The sequence below is a fragment of the Xylocopa sonorina genome, chromosome 8 (genome assembly GCF_050948175.1).
Source record: "Xylocopa sonorina isolate GNS202 chromosome 8, iyXylSono1_principal, whole genome shotgun sequence".
NCBI lineage: Eukaryota > Metazoa > Arthropoda > Insecta > Hymenoptera > Apidae > Xylocopa > Xylocopa sonorina.
The window spans coordinates 13,317,154-13,333,400 of NC_135200.1; the positions used below are offsets into that span (position 1 = coordinate 13,317,154).

General features: G+C 46.2%; 1 protein-coding gene across 6 annotated transcripts in view; it reads left to right on the forward strand.

The window, feature by feature from the left end:
• Cip4 (formin-binding protein 1-like Cip4) overlaps window positions 1-15,619 on the forward strand; it is a 30,172-nt gene extending 14,553 nt beyond the window's left edge. The window contains exons 2-11 of one of the 6 annotated variants that reach the window (XM_076899874.1): window positions 7,151-7,266; window positions 9,776-9,826; window positions 10,433-10,739; window positions 10,895-11,041; window positions 11,244-11,603; window positions 12,432-12,461; window positions 12,843-13,150; window positions 13,476-13,667; window positions 13,908-14,044; window positions 14,159-15,619. In XM_076899874.1, coding sequence (XP_076755989.1) covers window positions 7,151-7,266; window positions 9,776-9,826; window positions 10,433-10,739; window positions 10,895-11,041; window positions 11,244-11,603; window positions 12,432-12,461; window positions 12,843-13,150; window positions 13,476-13,667; window positions 13,908-14,044; window positions 14,159-14,316 — 1,806 coding nt within the window. In that variant the 3' untranslated portion in view covers window positions 14,317-15,619. The remainder of the gene's footprint in view (window positions 1-7,150; window positions 7,267-9,775; window positions 9,827-10,432; window positions 10,740-10,894; window positions 11,042-11,243; window positions 11,604-12,431; window positions 12,462-12,842; window positions 13,151-13,475; window positions 13,668-13,907; window positions 14,045-14,158) is intronic. The other 5 variants (XM_076899877.1, XM_076899878.1, XM_076899875.1 and 2 more) reach the window with 5 other exon arrangements.
• Window positions 15,620-16,247: the final 628 nt, after the last annotated feature.

Below are 16,247 nucleotides of genomic sequence, written 5' to 3' on the forward strand. Positions count from 1 at the left end.
AGGACAAGTTTACCCATTACTCCGTTAGCATACGAGCCACGATAGTATGCCCCGACCTGGGACAACATTCCACAGAATTGCGAGTATTCTTGACGTCCTATCACCCCGTATCTGTTTCGTTCGATTGTATATCGCGATACGATTTCGAGCAAGACCCGCGCGAACCTTTATCCAAAAGATACGACCGCGTCCGAGGGTTCATCGGCTATATCATTAAGGCGTAGGCACACTTACAGACGTTGTCCGTGGATACTTTGCGTGCATAATCCACGGTGATCGTATCGTAAATAACGGACCTTGTCCGCCGGTAATGTTTCTTTTTTTCTTTTTTTTTCTTTTTTTTCATTTTCTATTTCATGGATGACCACCAGCTGTATAACGGAGTCTTACAAATGTCGATAAGGTTGGGATTAGCGTGGCGTTACAAGAAAGCCGGCTGGTTTATGCGTGGCGGTTAATTAGAGAATCGTGTAACCGCGATTAATTATCGGGATAATCCGTCTTCGATCGAGGCACTTGTGCGTACTCGGACGATTTAAACGGAGTCTATTAAAAGCTCGAGAGCGATGCCTCCGCGGTCGGGCGCTCGGAAAGATGATGGAAACGTCTACGCGAAGCGAACGTCGGAGAAAATCTTGGACCGCGAATCGTACCGAATTTATGCGCGCGTCATTCCCGTCTCGAGTGGGAGTAACGTGCATCCGCCGCGACGGAGTAGAGGAACAAACGTCGAACGTCCTCGGAAGGTCGCGTCGCAGAGAGAAGCGGAGAGAAAGGCTTCTGAGGGAAGAAAGTTGTTTGAATTTCGGCGTTTCAGCCGACGAGTGCACTCGTTTACACGCGTTCCCTCCTATGGCGTGTCAAAGGAGCTTCAAGGGTACCTAATTTTGGAGCATTTTTCGTGTCGCATAGGAGAGACCTTGTCCCGTTTCGTGAGCGCGGCCAATCTCTTGGGGTCGGGCTGCTGGAGTCCTCTGAACTTTATCCCTTGAAGCATACTCCGAGGATTGAATCTGAATTCACCGTCTACTTTGTTGCGGCACGTTATGGGGTTAAGCGTGCTATTTTCGACAGACACGGAGTCTGTGAATCTCTCGGCGGATTATTCACGCGGGGTTGCATTAAAGACAACGACGCATTCTTGCCGTTTCCACCGTGCGACAGCCTCGTGCCATGTATCCGTCAACGAGTCTCTCGCGACTGTACTGGCAATTAGTCTTTTCTATGCTTTCGTTCTCTTTTCCTTCATCCCCGCGTTTCTTTTTTTTTCTCTTCTTTTCTCGTGCGTATGCACGCGCGTGGGTACATTTAACTATGCACCGGCTCGCGAGCACGTCGCGTGCACCTCGTATGCACCGCACGAGTCCGGCGACGGTAGACGCGCACGTTCTCCTGCTGTTGGTTCAACGTTCCGTCGGCTTATTAAATGCAGCCGCGGTGCTCTCGTGTTTCACTGGTTACTCGTTAGTACACGCGAACGGTGTGTTATGAACAGGGACGAAAGCGTGGAGTATCGTATCGTCGCGTCTCGGCGCGACGTACACGCGCGAGAGCAAGTACGCCCGCGCATCGGAGCCGCTCGATCATTCGCGTCTGGTTCGTCCTCGGGAGGAACGAGCCATTGTTTTCCTTTGGCCCATTTTTCTTCCGTTCGTCCGCCCAGCTGCTCGACTTAAATCCGAACTTGGGCTCGAACTCGAGGACGTTTAATTCCGGCGTTCATTCTTATACAGTTCCTGGCGGTAGTTAGACGTAAAAGCTGTTCAGCTTTCTGTTTTCTTTCCGGAATTATCCGGATAAATTGAAATTGAGCGCAGCCAAGTGTGTGTACTTTGCCCCCGCACCCGGAGCCACGCCCCATTTATATAATCCTCGATTGCCCTCCGCCAATATTTGACCGACGTCCCACGGCGTTTATCACTCGAAAACTCTGTCCAAATCGTTATTATACCCGATGGTTTCGTCGTCGATGGCCTGCCGCGCATTAACGACTCTCTGCTCGTTCCCCTCGTACACACACTTCTCACCTATCCTCGTACTTATTCATACTCGAGTTCTCACGCGACAAATTTCTCTGTCTGTCCGTTGCTCGTCACCCCTATCCTCTCTCCATCGCCCTCCGCTACGTTGTTCTTTCTCTCCGTCGCTCTTTGAAGTAGCGTGAGCGCGTACGGAGAAATGCAGGATCAATAGGGGTGGCGGAGGGTACGAAACCGCCCCAACGCGATTCCGTGACTCATACCGCACTTGTCCGAATCCACAGACTTTCGTTCTCCATCGAACGCGTGGCACCCTGTTTTTGAATCGTTCTCGCAACGTTCTTTATCTCTTTTTTTTTTCTTATTTACCCGCGATAGCATGTATCCAGGGAGAGCTATTGATTTTCCACGGTGCTCGGCTTCCCCGGTTTTCCCAGCGTCTCGCGGCGAACAACGCTTTTCCCGCTCGCTCTCGTCGAATTAATTAACGCCGACCCGCTCTTGGAAAGGTTTTTCAGCCGGCCTCTCGGCACGCTATGTATTTTCGGTTCCCTCGACGCGATCGTGTTCCCTTTGCGGGGAAACGAAAAAGAAATTTTTGTTAATCAAAGGCTACCGTGCGCGTTGCACACCACTGCTGGGGCGTTTGTCTTTGTGCTTCGTAATTTTCTGGCCAGTTTTAGCTACACGCCCTTCTTCCGTTCAATTACTTTCGAAATTAATAATATTCGCGAAGAGACGAACGAAAAAATCGTTAAAACTATTCCTCGATTAATCTACAACTCTTCGCGCGATCAATCATTCTTCCGTGATAATTTGGATTCGATTAGTCACGCACAAGATTGCCGGTTTCAGCCGCAGGGAGGATTAGTAAAGGAGAAACGTAAAGGGACGCAGGTTTTTAAATGTTCGTCGTGATATTTAGTCCGGAGTCTGTGTCTCGCATGCAGGACCAGTTTGAAAGCCCGAAACCGGGCTTGGCGAAGGTAAAAGCAAGAAGAAAGTAGCGGGTACAGCAGTGGGCAGGTGGCTCGACAAAGGTACCTGCCGTGCGCGTGCATAATGGAAAGGTCGAACTTATCTCCGGGGGACGACCTAACCGACCTGAATAGGTCTCCGCGTCTGGCAAGGTTAGGTCGACGTTGCAAGTGCAACTCTTTGAAAAAACTGGTGCCCAAGGGGTGAGTCATAGGGCGGTGGACGAGGCCGGCGTGCGTTTTCCATCTATCGACCTGCGGCATAGAAAACGCACGATTGGTCGTGGGGAAACTCGGTACAACCGTGTGTACACCGTTGGGGGGGGGGCTTTGCTCGCTGGAAATCGATTCCAGATAATGGGCTATAATTTCATTCGCGTCCCACCGACTGATAATCGAACTGACTTCCACCGCAACGACGAAGCTTTTCGAGCCTCGATGAGGCTTTAAATACACACCCTGGTACGCGTACCGGTGTTCTTTGGGGAGCAAGTAGCCGAGGGTTTATTTTTATGAATTTCGCATACATCCACCCATCTGGTCGTAACTGTTTCTGGCTGGAGTTTACGTACCTTTCGCGGGCTTCACGAAACCCGGGTATTTTAATAGATAATTAAATAACTTGAAGCGTGTCCAGCTGGATAAAGTTGGATAATTAACGGAACCAGTTAACAGTGAACTAGTTAACGAGACATAATCCCGATGAAATATTATTTTAACATGCGAGCTGACCATCATAAGAGTCCGTCCGGAGTGAACCGTTTCACGGTTTTCTGCCTCGAGTTTTTAAATATCGATACCCGTTCCGCCGTTTTCTCTGATCGGGACAAAATCCTGTTCCGAATATCGGGTATCCCCTTTAAATCGATTTACGTAATATCCCCGTTTTCACCGATAAACGGCTACGCTTGCATACTAGTCCAATAATTAGACGGTCGATATCTGAGGCGGCGTGAAAATAAAATCAGTCGCCAGTCGAGATACGGTGAGGCGGCTCTACGGCGGGAAAAAAGGGTAAAACGATAGGTTTTCCTGTTCCTGTACGTTCGAAAGTCGGAGTTCGACTATCACCTGCTCTATCAGTTCTCCGTTATTTTATTAAAGTTGCGATTTGCGAACGGCCACGATTCTACAGTTATCGCAAACGAGATTATCAAAAACTACCTTGCGACCGATTCGACGATACACGAAGGGTGGACCCGATATGTCCGCGGAACGGTGAGAATATCAATTCGTGCCACCGTAGAGCAGAGCTCGTTGCACCTACGAATAGACGGTAGAACCAGTGAAATCTGACGATCGAACAAGGATACGTCGAGAAAGTTCAATGGTATCGAGAGTTCTCTTTTGTTTTGCAACCCCTCCATTTTGCATACACGTTGACCCACCCTCGTACGACTTCGATATCTGATTTAGACGTGTGATCGGTGCCAGGCGTGGTATCGTATCACCGCTCGTGTCTATCGTTGCTCGTGCGAGTATCATATTATACGCGGTACGGCTATCTTCGCCGCTGTTATTCCTGTTTGCGACGACGAAACGACCAGGCTGTCGCGAATCAATATTGCAAAATCTCCGCGTCTTCCTCCGCGAGTTGTTAACTCTAACTTTAGATTAGCGGCGCTTTAATTAGCTCTTTAGCTTGGGTACAGGCGGCCGCGTCGACGTCAGCCGACGGAATTGGGCAGAGACGCGAAATACTGCGAAATAAGATTTTAGCATGTATCCTGAAGTAAGTAATGCCAAAATTTTGGTCGACGCGGATACACTTGGTCGCGCGTTCTATCGCACATTATATCGCAGCCGTGTTCCTGGGCACGTAGCACAAGGGATGGATCGTTAACGTCGATCAATTAAATGGGGAAGCGTACGATGCGATGACTCGTAACTTTTATACACCTTTGTTTCTCGTGCTATTTTACCGCCACGCCGCGAACGGACGCACGATAAAAGCTAATTACTTTAATGCGTTCGAAGAGGTCTGTACGCCGGCCAGATCTGTCCTGAACGCGTGACATGGATGCGTCACGAGATCTCGTTCCTTTTCTTCCCTTCTTTCTTTTTTCTTTTTTTTTTTTCGTAGATCGCTCGAGGTGGATCTCCAGAAAGGAAAGAGCCGCCGATCGGGCAGGTCTGGCCAGATAGACGCGCGTCTCACAATCAGTGCGTGGCCCTTGAATGGCTACTTGTTGGAAATGAAAGTAACGCGTTTCGAATGCCAGAGCACAGCCGTAGCCTCCCTCCTCCCATTCCCACTTCTCTCGTTCCTTTCCACTCTCTTTCCCTGTACACGATTCAGGTAAACGTCGCCGCGGCTCGATTTGTCCTTAAGCCGTGCACTAGCGTAAATGTTGAAAGACACGATCGTCCTTGAACGATAAAACTTCCATTCCGCGACTCCAGCTACACGGCGAATGTCGTTTCCTTCTATGTTCCCAGAACCTTGAGGAATTCTCGGTAGCGGCTGGCGCTACGTCGGTTCAAATCGGTTTTTGATTAACACGCCGAGAGGATTGTTTATAGAGGCGTGGACGATGGCTCCGCGGAATCGGGCCGACGATTACGCGCCGTCCACGTGAATGAATCAACCGTCCCATTTAAATCAGTGATTTCGTGCGTGGTAGTGGTAGGCGAAAGAAATACAACGGGCTCGTAAAATCGTTCAAGGTATACACGGTTCGAGTGTCTGCCGGAAACTTTCATTACGATGTTTACTTTAACCGCGTTTACATCCTCATTGAAACGCGTAAAATAGAGTAGGTGTCCCGATTAAAACAGGCTGGTTTAGCTGTCGGCGATCAATTTGCGGATTATACTTGGGATGCGGCGAATGATAAATTATTTTTCGACGGATGATACACGCTATTTTATGTTACCGAATTCGTTCCCGCTTCGTAGTTTAACGAACACGGAAAGAGACGCGCACGAAGCTATTTTTAAAATTAAACGTCCGTTCGTTTAACTCCTGTCAGAAACCGGAGTGTTCGATAGACGTCAGCATACGGCGCTCCGTTTTACGAGCCCGTTACACTTCGATCAGACATAGACGCCGATCTAACTCGCCTCGCGGTCTCCATTCACGAGGCACGGTCGAAATGTGAATGAGAATTTGTCGACGGAAGAAAGAGCGGGTCGAGGCTATACTGGCGGCGGCGTTATTGCGATTCATAAGCCCGATAAAACGTAACCTATCGGATCCCTCGGCGGTCGATGTCCGAGCGGTCGGAGTCCGCGGGTGCGCGTTGCTGCAACGGCGAACAGACCGAGTCCAGTTTCACTTTTCGTGGCGTGCCGCTAAACGACCAGAGATCTTTCTGCCGGCCAACGCCGTGCGCAGCCTTGCGAAATATCCCTCATTGTCCCGAGGAGGGCGTCGCGTCTATGTGTGCCAACAGTGTGTTCCCTCTTGAGCGCGCGTCCTCGTCCGCGTGTCCGCCAGGAAAGATTCTCTCCTTCTCCCGTTACCAGCCACCGAGTCACGGGGCTTTTTGTACCCCTCCCAGGAGAAATTTTCAGAAGCCTTTGCGCCCGCGGCCCATTGTTCCTCGGTAAACAGGGGGCCCGGGGACAATAATTGATGGACGAGGATCGAGCCGCTTTGGTCGCAATCACGATTCAATCTGTTGTTTTACATTTTTTATAGCGCGCTTCTTAAACGTACCTATTGATACGAAAACGATATTAAAAGTTCAATCCGAGAGTCTTATTTTTTCTCTTTATATGTATAGATATTTTTGCACAAGGTCTGGATATATATTTTATTGTTACTTTTGTTTATTTTATTCGTTGCTACCGTGCACGTAACGATCGAATCACGAAGTTGAGGGACTCTACGAATTCTCATTTTCACTCTACGAATCGCTTTAAGTGCGCTTTAAGATTACGGATGGCGATGATAGCATGGGGTCTAGCGGACCCCACTAAGAGACCCAGAGTTATGCCTTAAAAGCTGCCATTAAAACGTACAAGAAAAACAGCAGCCACTTTTTACTATTGTTACAATCTTAATATTGGATGAATTGCTTCAGGTTTTCTTGTATAATATTTAAACAAGATTTTTGCGACAAGAGTGAATGAGAATTTTGTGAAGAAAGAAAAAGATGCGGCGAGTTTCGGCCTTTCCAACGACGTTTTACGACCTCGAGGGCCAGCCAGAGAGCGTCCACTTATTCTGTCCGTGTCTTTTTGTTGCAGGACCAGTACGAGAATCTATCCCTGCACACGCAAAAAGGGATAGAGTTTCTCGAAAGGTATGGCCACTTCATTCGTGACCGATGCGCTATCGAGGTGGAATATGCCGCTAAGCTCAGGTAAGAGATCCGGTGGGACTTTTTCCTGTATCCGCCGCGTGGATGATTTTTCGCGAGATTTATCGACGTCGGTCGTCTTTGTCCGATCTCGTCGCACGCCTCTTCTTTTGTGCATAAATTAACAAAGGGCGTAGTATCCGAGGTTAACGATTTCAATGGGACATCCTGTATAATGAACGTGTCTCACGCACCCCACGAGTTCACGGACAGAAGATGTATATAGCCGGTAATATTGTATTAAAGGGCCCCCTTGTTTGTTCCGTGAATGCCGTCTACTGTTGCACACTTTTGTCCCTAACGGGTGTCTCGAAGCCGGCTCGTTCTCCGGGTATCGATATAATTTAATAAAGAAAAAAAAAGACAAGAAACAAGACCGAGCCATTACCGCAAAAAGGCTATTAACATATTCCGCGCAGTGCTCGAATGTACCGTTGATGGGACTTCTTTTTCCTCCTTCCACGTTCTTTATTTTGCGAGCTTGATTAATTCAACGCGAAACACGCTCTAATAACATCGATTAAATGTCAAACGAAAAGAATTGATCCTCGAACCGTGTCGACTTGTAAATAGAGCTTATCATCGACGTTCACGCTGATCGTGTTAGAAAAATGACACAGGATCGTTCTGCTATACACTCGTACAATCATACAGGAGCGATACGAATTGAACGACCGATTTATCGAGCGCGCGCATTCAAGTGATAACGAGGTGCTCGAGGTCGCGTTCTACGATGCTCCAAGTATATTCCTTCATCGCGTAACGTGTCTTGGCCTATTATCGTAGTAGGAAGCTTATCGGAACCACCACCACCGGGGGTGCACTGATTTCGCCACGAATCTCGGCGAGTTTAATTATCCCGCGCGATAATCGTTGTCCCTTAATCAGTTGGCGCACGCTGAGAGCCCGGAGAATGATTCCGCGTGCCCGTCACACATCCATCCCGGGCACGTTCGTTCCGCTGCATATAAATTATCACGGGGCACGTTCCTCGCCTTAATGCGCGGTAATTTCTGCGATACATGCTCGTGTTACTCGTACAAATAGAGTACCGTTTTACCGGCCGGCAGAGTTTCCCTTGACGCACCGTTGATTTTCATTAAAAGCATTCCGAACACTTTGGAGATACGGTTATATTACTTATATCTGGCTCGCTCGACTCCTTCGAGTTTCTTCGGCTAGCTGCAGAAGTTCGATGCGATGCTCGATGAATTATCGGGTACGGGCTCCGCTACCAGAGGAGACGAAGCGGCGAGAATCGTGCGAGGAATAGTTTCCGGCGATTTGTTTGACTTTTCCTAACGAAAACCAAGTCGGATATACTCAGCTCTGAAATAGACATTAATTCTTTTAAATAGCGACCTAGACCTAGATGTCGGAATTTAAGCCCCTTGCGAGTTATTAACGGATACTGTTGCAAGAAGAATTCTCTCGCCGCGTTAGCGAGCTACTTCGTAATGGAAATGAAGTTTGTACAATGCTCAACAAATTTCACTTATATAATATTATCGGTACATTCGTTTCGTTTATGTAACTGATTAACTTATGTCAACGTGACAAGATAACGGGGATATCGATCATTTTTCTCTACTTTATTTTATTTTTAATCTTAATGGGTAATAAAGCACTAGCTCTCTCTCTCTCCCTCTGTCTATCGTTCTCTCTTCTTTCTGGTAGAGCGTGAAGTCGGTTGAAATGTACGTTCGTGGCATTTTTTTCGGTGACGGTTCGGGCTCGGCTAGGAGATAGCGTATCGGCGGAGAAAAGTGACTTTCCCAATTTTCGAACAGTAACCCAGACCTAGAAAGAGGAATCGGAGCGGACTCGAAAATAGCATTTCCAATCTGACACGAGCACGTACTCGGGGGGACTTGCCTTGGTGGTTCATGGCTCACATTTCTCGGTATTTTAGAAATCGACGGCCGTTTTCACGAACCGTTTTCCGGTTTCAGTGCACGTCGAGGCCCCCATACACTGGACGTATGGTCGATCTGGTATCAAGGACACGTCAACTTCCGGATGATAATGTATTTGGAAGCCGACACACATTTATCGCGCGGTGATGCGACCCGGCGCGTTCGAACTGGAATCACTCCGGCCGTAGATATTTCATTGCCCCGCGCGGGACAACTGAACGCAATCCGAAAAACGTTCTACTTTATTAGCTAGCACGAAACGCGAGAGGCTAAATCACCGTTTCGTTCGCGGCGTTTCGCAATCGTCCCTCCGCCACGGCGTTTCCTTCTCCCGCCGCGATGGAAGTTCCAATTTTCACGTTTCCACTAATGAGAGCGACGCGCGTCTCGCCGTTCTCAACCGAGCGGCACCTCGTTTGAAAATAACTTTGGGGGGTCGCGGACAGCTGAAAAAGGGCGGGCGAAGATTTCGATAAATCACACTGGGTAGCGTTCGTTTTCTGTAGCAAGGGCGGCCGTCGGAGATCGTGCCGTATCTTACCCCGAAGTTGGCCATTGCACGTGCATCGGTAATCTTGTTTCGTTCATGATTGCAGACGTCTCGTGAAAAGCTATCAACCCAAGAAGAAGGAGGAGGAGGATTATCAGTAAGTATGAGCCAACTCCCGCGGTCGTAACACCGGATCCACGCTCTGTAGTAATGTTCCTGGAACGTGAATAATACTTCAAAATAATTCTTATTTCAAAACGCACTTCGCGGTTGTTTGCACAATCTTTTCTTTCGCGCGCAAATTATCATTTAATAACCGATGCGCCGTTGAATGTTCTCCTTTGAACGCGAACGAATTTGTTTTCCCTATTAAATAGTCTGCTCTTTTTTTTTTTTTTACAAATGGCACAGACATCGCACAGACAGAGATTTCTGAAACTGCAAAAGAGCTCGGGCATTCCTCGACGTATCGATTAAAAGGCGAACACGGCGCTTGGGAGGAAATAAACGTTCCCAAGCGGTTTTAATATTCCGTACGCGGCGTGACAGAAAACAGTAGCTAATCTCTTATCTGAGGGCGTGGGCAGGTTGCTTTATAAGTTTAGCAACGGCGCTCGCGAGTTTTCGCGCCAGCCTGTCGTGTGCCTCTGCATTTATAATAAAGTTGAATTCTGCTTAGAATTTATTAGATCGTGGATATTGCACGGGACACGATTTACGTAATCGTTCGCTCGTGCAGCTTTGAATTTTGTCCTGGCCACAGGTACAGTCCATGCCGGGCGTTCAAAATGGAATTGAACGAGGTGAACGATCAGGCGGGACAGAGGGAGGTGATCGCGGAGAATCTGCAGGCGAACGTGCTGAGGGAATTGAATATCCTCGTGAAGGACTTCAAGGAGGATCGTAAGAAGCACCTTCAGGAGGGCGCCAGATTAATGGCGAATCTGACCGGCCAGATCGGAAATCTGGAACGAGCTAGGAAGGCGTACGAGAAAGCCTTCCGCGAGGCGGAAAGAGCGGTCGAGAATTATCAGAGGGCGGATGCTGATCTGAATCTTTCGAGAGCGGAAGTAGGTGGTCGATCTTCAATCTACCTGTCCCTTTCACGCTTTTGCTTTGCAGACGAAGCAATCGCGCGTTCATTCGCGTCGATTCACGACCCGATCGTAGATCGATCAGCGTGCCTGACGACTTGTGAACTTTACACGATTCGTTTTTCGCCCAGGTCGAGAAGCAGAGGATGAACATGACTTTAAAGACGCAGCAGAGCGAGGAGGCCAAAACGGAGTACGCGAATCAACTGCAGAAAACAAACGACATGCAGACGCTGCACTATCACACAGCTATGCCAGAAGTGTTTCAACACCTGCAGGTACACATCATTCGGACCACTAGAGTGCGAAGATTGATATTACAACACTCGTTCATAATTCATCGATCCCGTTTCCGTCTGGATCGAGAGTTCCATTTGTGAAACGCATTCCGTTTGATACTAATTCACCGAACCGGTGGTTTCGAATCAATTTTTTTCCACGCATTAGCTCGACTTCAACGCTCTATATATTTTATTGCAGGAGCTTGACGAGAAGAGAATAAAAAACATGCGAAACTACATGTTGAAATCCGTGGAAATAGAACGAGCAGTGGCGCCGATAATCGCCCAGTGTTTAGACGGTATCGAGAAAGCGGCGAACGAGATCAACGAGAAGAAGGACACGTTATTGGTGATCGAACGCTACAAAAGTGGCTTCCAGCCCCCGGGAGATTTCCCGTTCGAAGACCTCTCCGTGGCTAAAACGTACGACAGCAATAGTCAGCTGTCGCAGCCCGTGATGCAGCCGATACACAATCACCACCTGACAGTAAAGGGTACCGTTTCAGGTGGTAAAATCAAGAAAAGGGTCGGCCTCTTCGGCATATTCAGTAGCAATAAGGTAAATGTTGTTCGTAGCAGTTATCTGTATCGGAAATATGTTTGTGAATCGAGCATTCGCTCACGTTTTTGTCTACTTTTCTACCAGAGTGTGAGAACACCGTATGTAAGAACAAAAAGATAGATACATGTGCACGAAACGTTTCATTGTCCTATATTTTTTTTGTTTTTTTTCTTTAAGTGTTATTCAAAACGCATATTTTTTCGCATCTTTATTGATCAACAGACCTGTAATAACCATACAGCTGTTTTAAAGCATGAGTTATTTTCTCTTCTTTTTCTTCCTTTTTTTCCTTTTTTTCTTTTATCTATCGTCGTATCGTTCACTTGAAAATTTGTTTTACCTTGTCAGATTCATTCGATACCGGTCCATCAATTATATAGAATAGCAATCCGTGATCGCTTTCGCGAGGCAAACATAATTTATCTTTCTTCTGTACTTTTTATTAATTTTGGTGGATGGTTCGATCTGCCTGTGGTCTCTTGTTTCCAATCACCCACGGACTATGAATTTGGATACTGTTGTACTTAGTAAGTACACACTACAAATTGGCTTGCTCGTCTGTCATTGTGTAGCACCAGCATTTTGTTCTGCATCACCGAGATTCAGTAATTACGTGTGTTTGTTAGATGTGCCTTGTCGGCCGAGTACAAACTCAGACAGCGCCGAAAGGGCGCGATACCTTTTCACACACCCCGTGAACTGTACATGCAACGTTCACGGATGCCCTCGTTGCTGAGTTTTTACTCAACGCTACCGCCTGTGATCGTTTTTCTGATTCATTCGCCGAATGATACGCTTTTGGGATTTGTTTCATGCGAACAACAGAAGTTGATCGAGGTGGGCATAGCTTTGAAGGTCTGTCTATTTCTTTCACGGTCTCGCTATTGTCTTTCGTATGACAGTCCTGGTTGAGAGAGTCCCACTATTTCAAAAATTCCATCGGCAAAACACTGTTCGTCCATTTATTTATATTTATTTTTATTCGTTTCGCCGATAGTTTGTTCGGCTCCAAAGTATTACTCGTAATAGTGGCGCATAACACTAAATTGGTGAACGTTGTTGAATTTGTGTTCGTTAATAATTCTTGATTGGTAATACCGTAGAAGTAACTCCACTGTCATATTTATGATAATTGCTAGCTTTCTTTCTCTTCGTTTTCCATTGTACCTCATTAGACAAGTATCTTGCTGAGACACGATTGTTTGGGGATTGAATGCTTGAATTCGTTTATTCTAGAATAACATGCCTGGATACGGGGATGGCGCGAAGGAGGATTGCAGCGATCTGCCTCCGAATCAACGTAAGAAGAGACTGCAACAGAGGCTGGACGAGATCCAAGCGAAAATTCAGCAAGAGACAGCGGCCAGGGACGGTCTGATGAAGATGAAAGGCGTGTACGAGCAAAATCCTGCGCTAGGGGATCCAATGAGTATAGAGGGACAGTTGAATCAATCGAGCAACAAGCTGGACAAACTCGGTGCGGAGTTGGCAAAGTTCCAAGGTTATCTTGAAGAAGCAATGCGCGCCGGCGTCAGCCTATCCAGGTGACCTTGCGAGATTTCATACGAGAACAGGACGAGAAAGTTTCAAGACCGATTCATTGAAAAATTTTATTTCGAAAATTGTACGCCAGTCTAGTGGCTCTCGAAGTTGGCCCCTTCAAAGTTGGACCGAATGCCCCGTGGCTTCAACGTTTCCACAATGTCTGTTGTTCGCAACGTTTCTAGTGTTCACTTTCCGCATTTGAATGGCTTTTATGAGATTTCAAGTCGAGTCGAGCAACGGAATGCTCTCGAAACTTTTTGGTCGCACCGCTGTAGTCTTATCCGATGGTTTGGTGATAGTTCATGGTGTTATTAAAAATTGTAGCCCCAGTCAAGCACCACGGAAACCGACCAGCAACGGTTCTGCGACAAGGCCGTTGAGCTCAAGAAGGTCCAGTCATTCGGGTGGCGAGGAGAGTCTTTCACGATCAGCGTCCGATTCGAGCGTGAGCAACGCGAATGCCAACCAACCGATGCACAAGAAAAGTGCTCCCGGTACGCCGCAACCGACGCATGGGTGAGTTTTAATTAATGGATACATTCGCGTTTCGAGTTCTCCTCCCGACTTCACATTCAATTATATTACGGGCTTAGATCAGGATCTAATGTGAAAGATTCCTCTCTTGTTATTTTATTTAATGGAAGAGTCGTTGCGATAATTATGAGTTTTCGAATAGGTATTATAAGTACATCCAGATCAGAATTTTTTAACTAGACCAATTAGACACGCTTTTCGCTTTACGGTACTGATGCACAGTTCCACGAATAGCCCGGAATCTGGCCTTGGTGAATCGAGGACGTCTCTTCCTGGTAGCGGCGGCGAAGAGTATTATGTCGACGAAATTGATGCTCAACCACCATTGGGGACGTGTAGGGCTCTTTACCCTTTCGATGGTACGTGTATGCTCTGAAATAATCGTTTTACAACGCTTTACAGTCCCGTTATGTTCTGTGTTTCATTATTTTAGAGATGTTTCAATTCGATGTTCGTATCTTCTTTTTTTTTAGCAACCAGCGAAGGTTCCATACCGATGTATGACGGAGAAGAGTTGTACATGATCGAGTTAGATCAAGGGGACGGTTGGACGCGTGTTCGTCGTATCTCGCAACCAATCGAGGGCTTTGTACCTACATCTTACATAGAGTGTCACCTGTTTAACACTTAGCCACTTCTCCTAGGACGTTGAACAATTGCGAAGTGGGGAAGTATCAAGATTATTCACGCTATTAGTTCAATACGGTACATTGAACGGGTAAAAATAGCGACTCATGATATTCATATTGATCAAGGGTTATGTGTTGGCTGAATGGCACAAGATTTCAGGATATACTCTGGTCAAATCGTAGGCCTAAATGTCAATGAACGATTTCGTATTAATGAAAATTAATATGTGCCAATGTTATGATTTTTGGGGATAATCTCATGACCCGTCAGAAGATTCAGTCAATTATGCCCAACACGAGTCCCTCTGTTCCCCATCCAGTTTATCGAACAAGGAAGAACAAAGAGAATACAAGCTTTCGTTTTTAAGACCTAGTTTCTTTTATACAAACGTGGTCGTCAAGTTCAGTTCACTTGATGCTATATAGAATGTTAAGCTCGTAAAATTACTTAGAACGATGTTACATCCAATTATTTTAACGAGGTTTCATCGTATGCGTTCAATGTTTGCGTCGTACGGTACAGTTTTCTAAGGGAAATGACAAAGGCACCCTGATCACTCGGATGGTTCCGCGGAATACGTGCCTCTGTAATTTAGACGTGCACAAGCGAACGATTTGCAACTTCATAGTAATGAAAGTAAATACCTATCAATATAATATACATGTACACGATATGTGCTCCGCCTATACGTCACGGATAAATTTGCGATTGTTGTAACTGCACGAGTTTTTATATAGTTTCTTTTTTGTTTTTTTTTTTTTCTATCGACTCGATTGTAAAGGGAGGTAACGCACGGACGGATCCGTACTATCTTTGCCGAAGTTCGAGAAACCAAACACATTCTGATGCTTTCTACACGAGCCGTACGTATATTACAGAAAAAAAATGATGAAAACGCGTACATCGATGTCTGTTTCTTGCTTTTGCCGACGATGGGAAAGTGACGAGCGCTACTTTACAATTTTAATTTTCGGTCACTTTTTCGTCTCTTATTGTTGTATAAGTTTATCACTCTCGACATCGATCGTTTCATCCTTCACTTTTTAATGTAATCGGAAGGTGATTAGGTGGTGCTCTGTACAGCAAGTAGGTTCCGAAGATTGATCGGCTAAGTTTTGTTTATGATATTGCCTGGATGTGAATTTAGTTAGGATATATTTGTGTACATACATAATGCAAGGGGAATATGGGAGGAAGAACGAAGTGAGTGGTACGTGTGTGAGTGCCAGATTCGATGTGTATCGTGCGAAGCGATCAATTTGTTTCCACTGCAGGTATATAGGTATGAAGTGGTGGCGTTGAAATTGTCTTTAACTTTTTAATTTAAGAGAAGAACGCCTCTATTTCGTCAATCTTTGGAAGGAACTCTTAGCTTCGCTGTTACAAACGCCTAGACTCGTCCTAGATTCGATTGCGATGTATCAAAATCGTATAGTCGTATACATATATGCCTGCGTATTAAAAATATATATATATATATATGTATATATATATATGAAACTGTAACCACTCATTAAAATGTAGCTTCGATATATAAGATACGCAAGTACTACGCAAGTTAAACAAAGATCAATGGCCCTCTCCTCTGCCGCAGCCGCTGCCAGTTCGTTCGTTGAACTAATTTCTTTCGTCTCCCATATGTGCGATTTTTATTATAAGTTTCGCTGTGCCCTCGGGAGGTTTTCTTCTTTTTCTTTTTTTTTTTCTAATTTATCGTTGTAATCGCGAATAAGTACATCGAGGAGATTCAGATTTTGCGAGAGTCGACAGTATTTTCGCGAACGATCGTCGATTTCGACAAAAGATCAACCGCCGCGGTGTATCTCACGCTGAAACATCGATCATTTGTAGGTTGTTGTGTCACTTTGTGAAAGTGAAAAAGAGAAAATCATTGAATAACGATATAGAGGGAAAGAACTAAAACTGGAACGA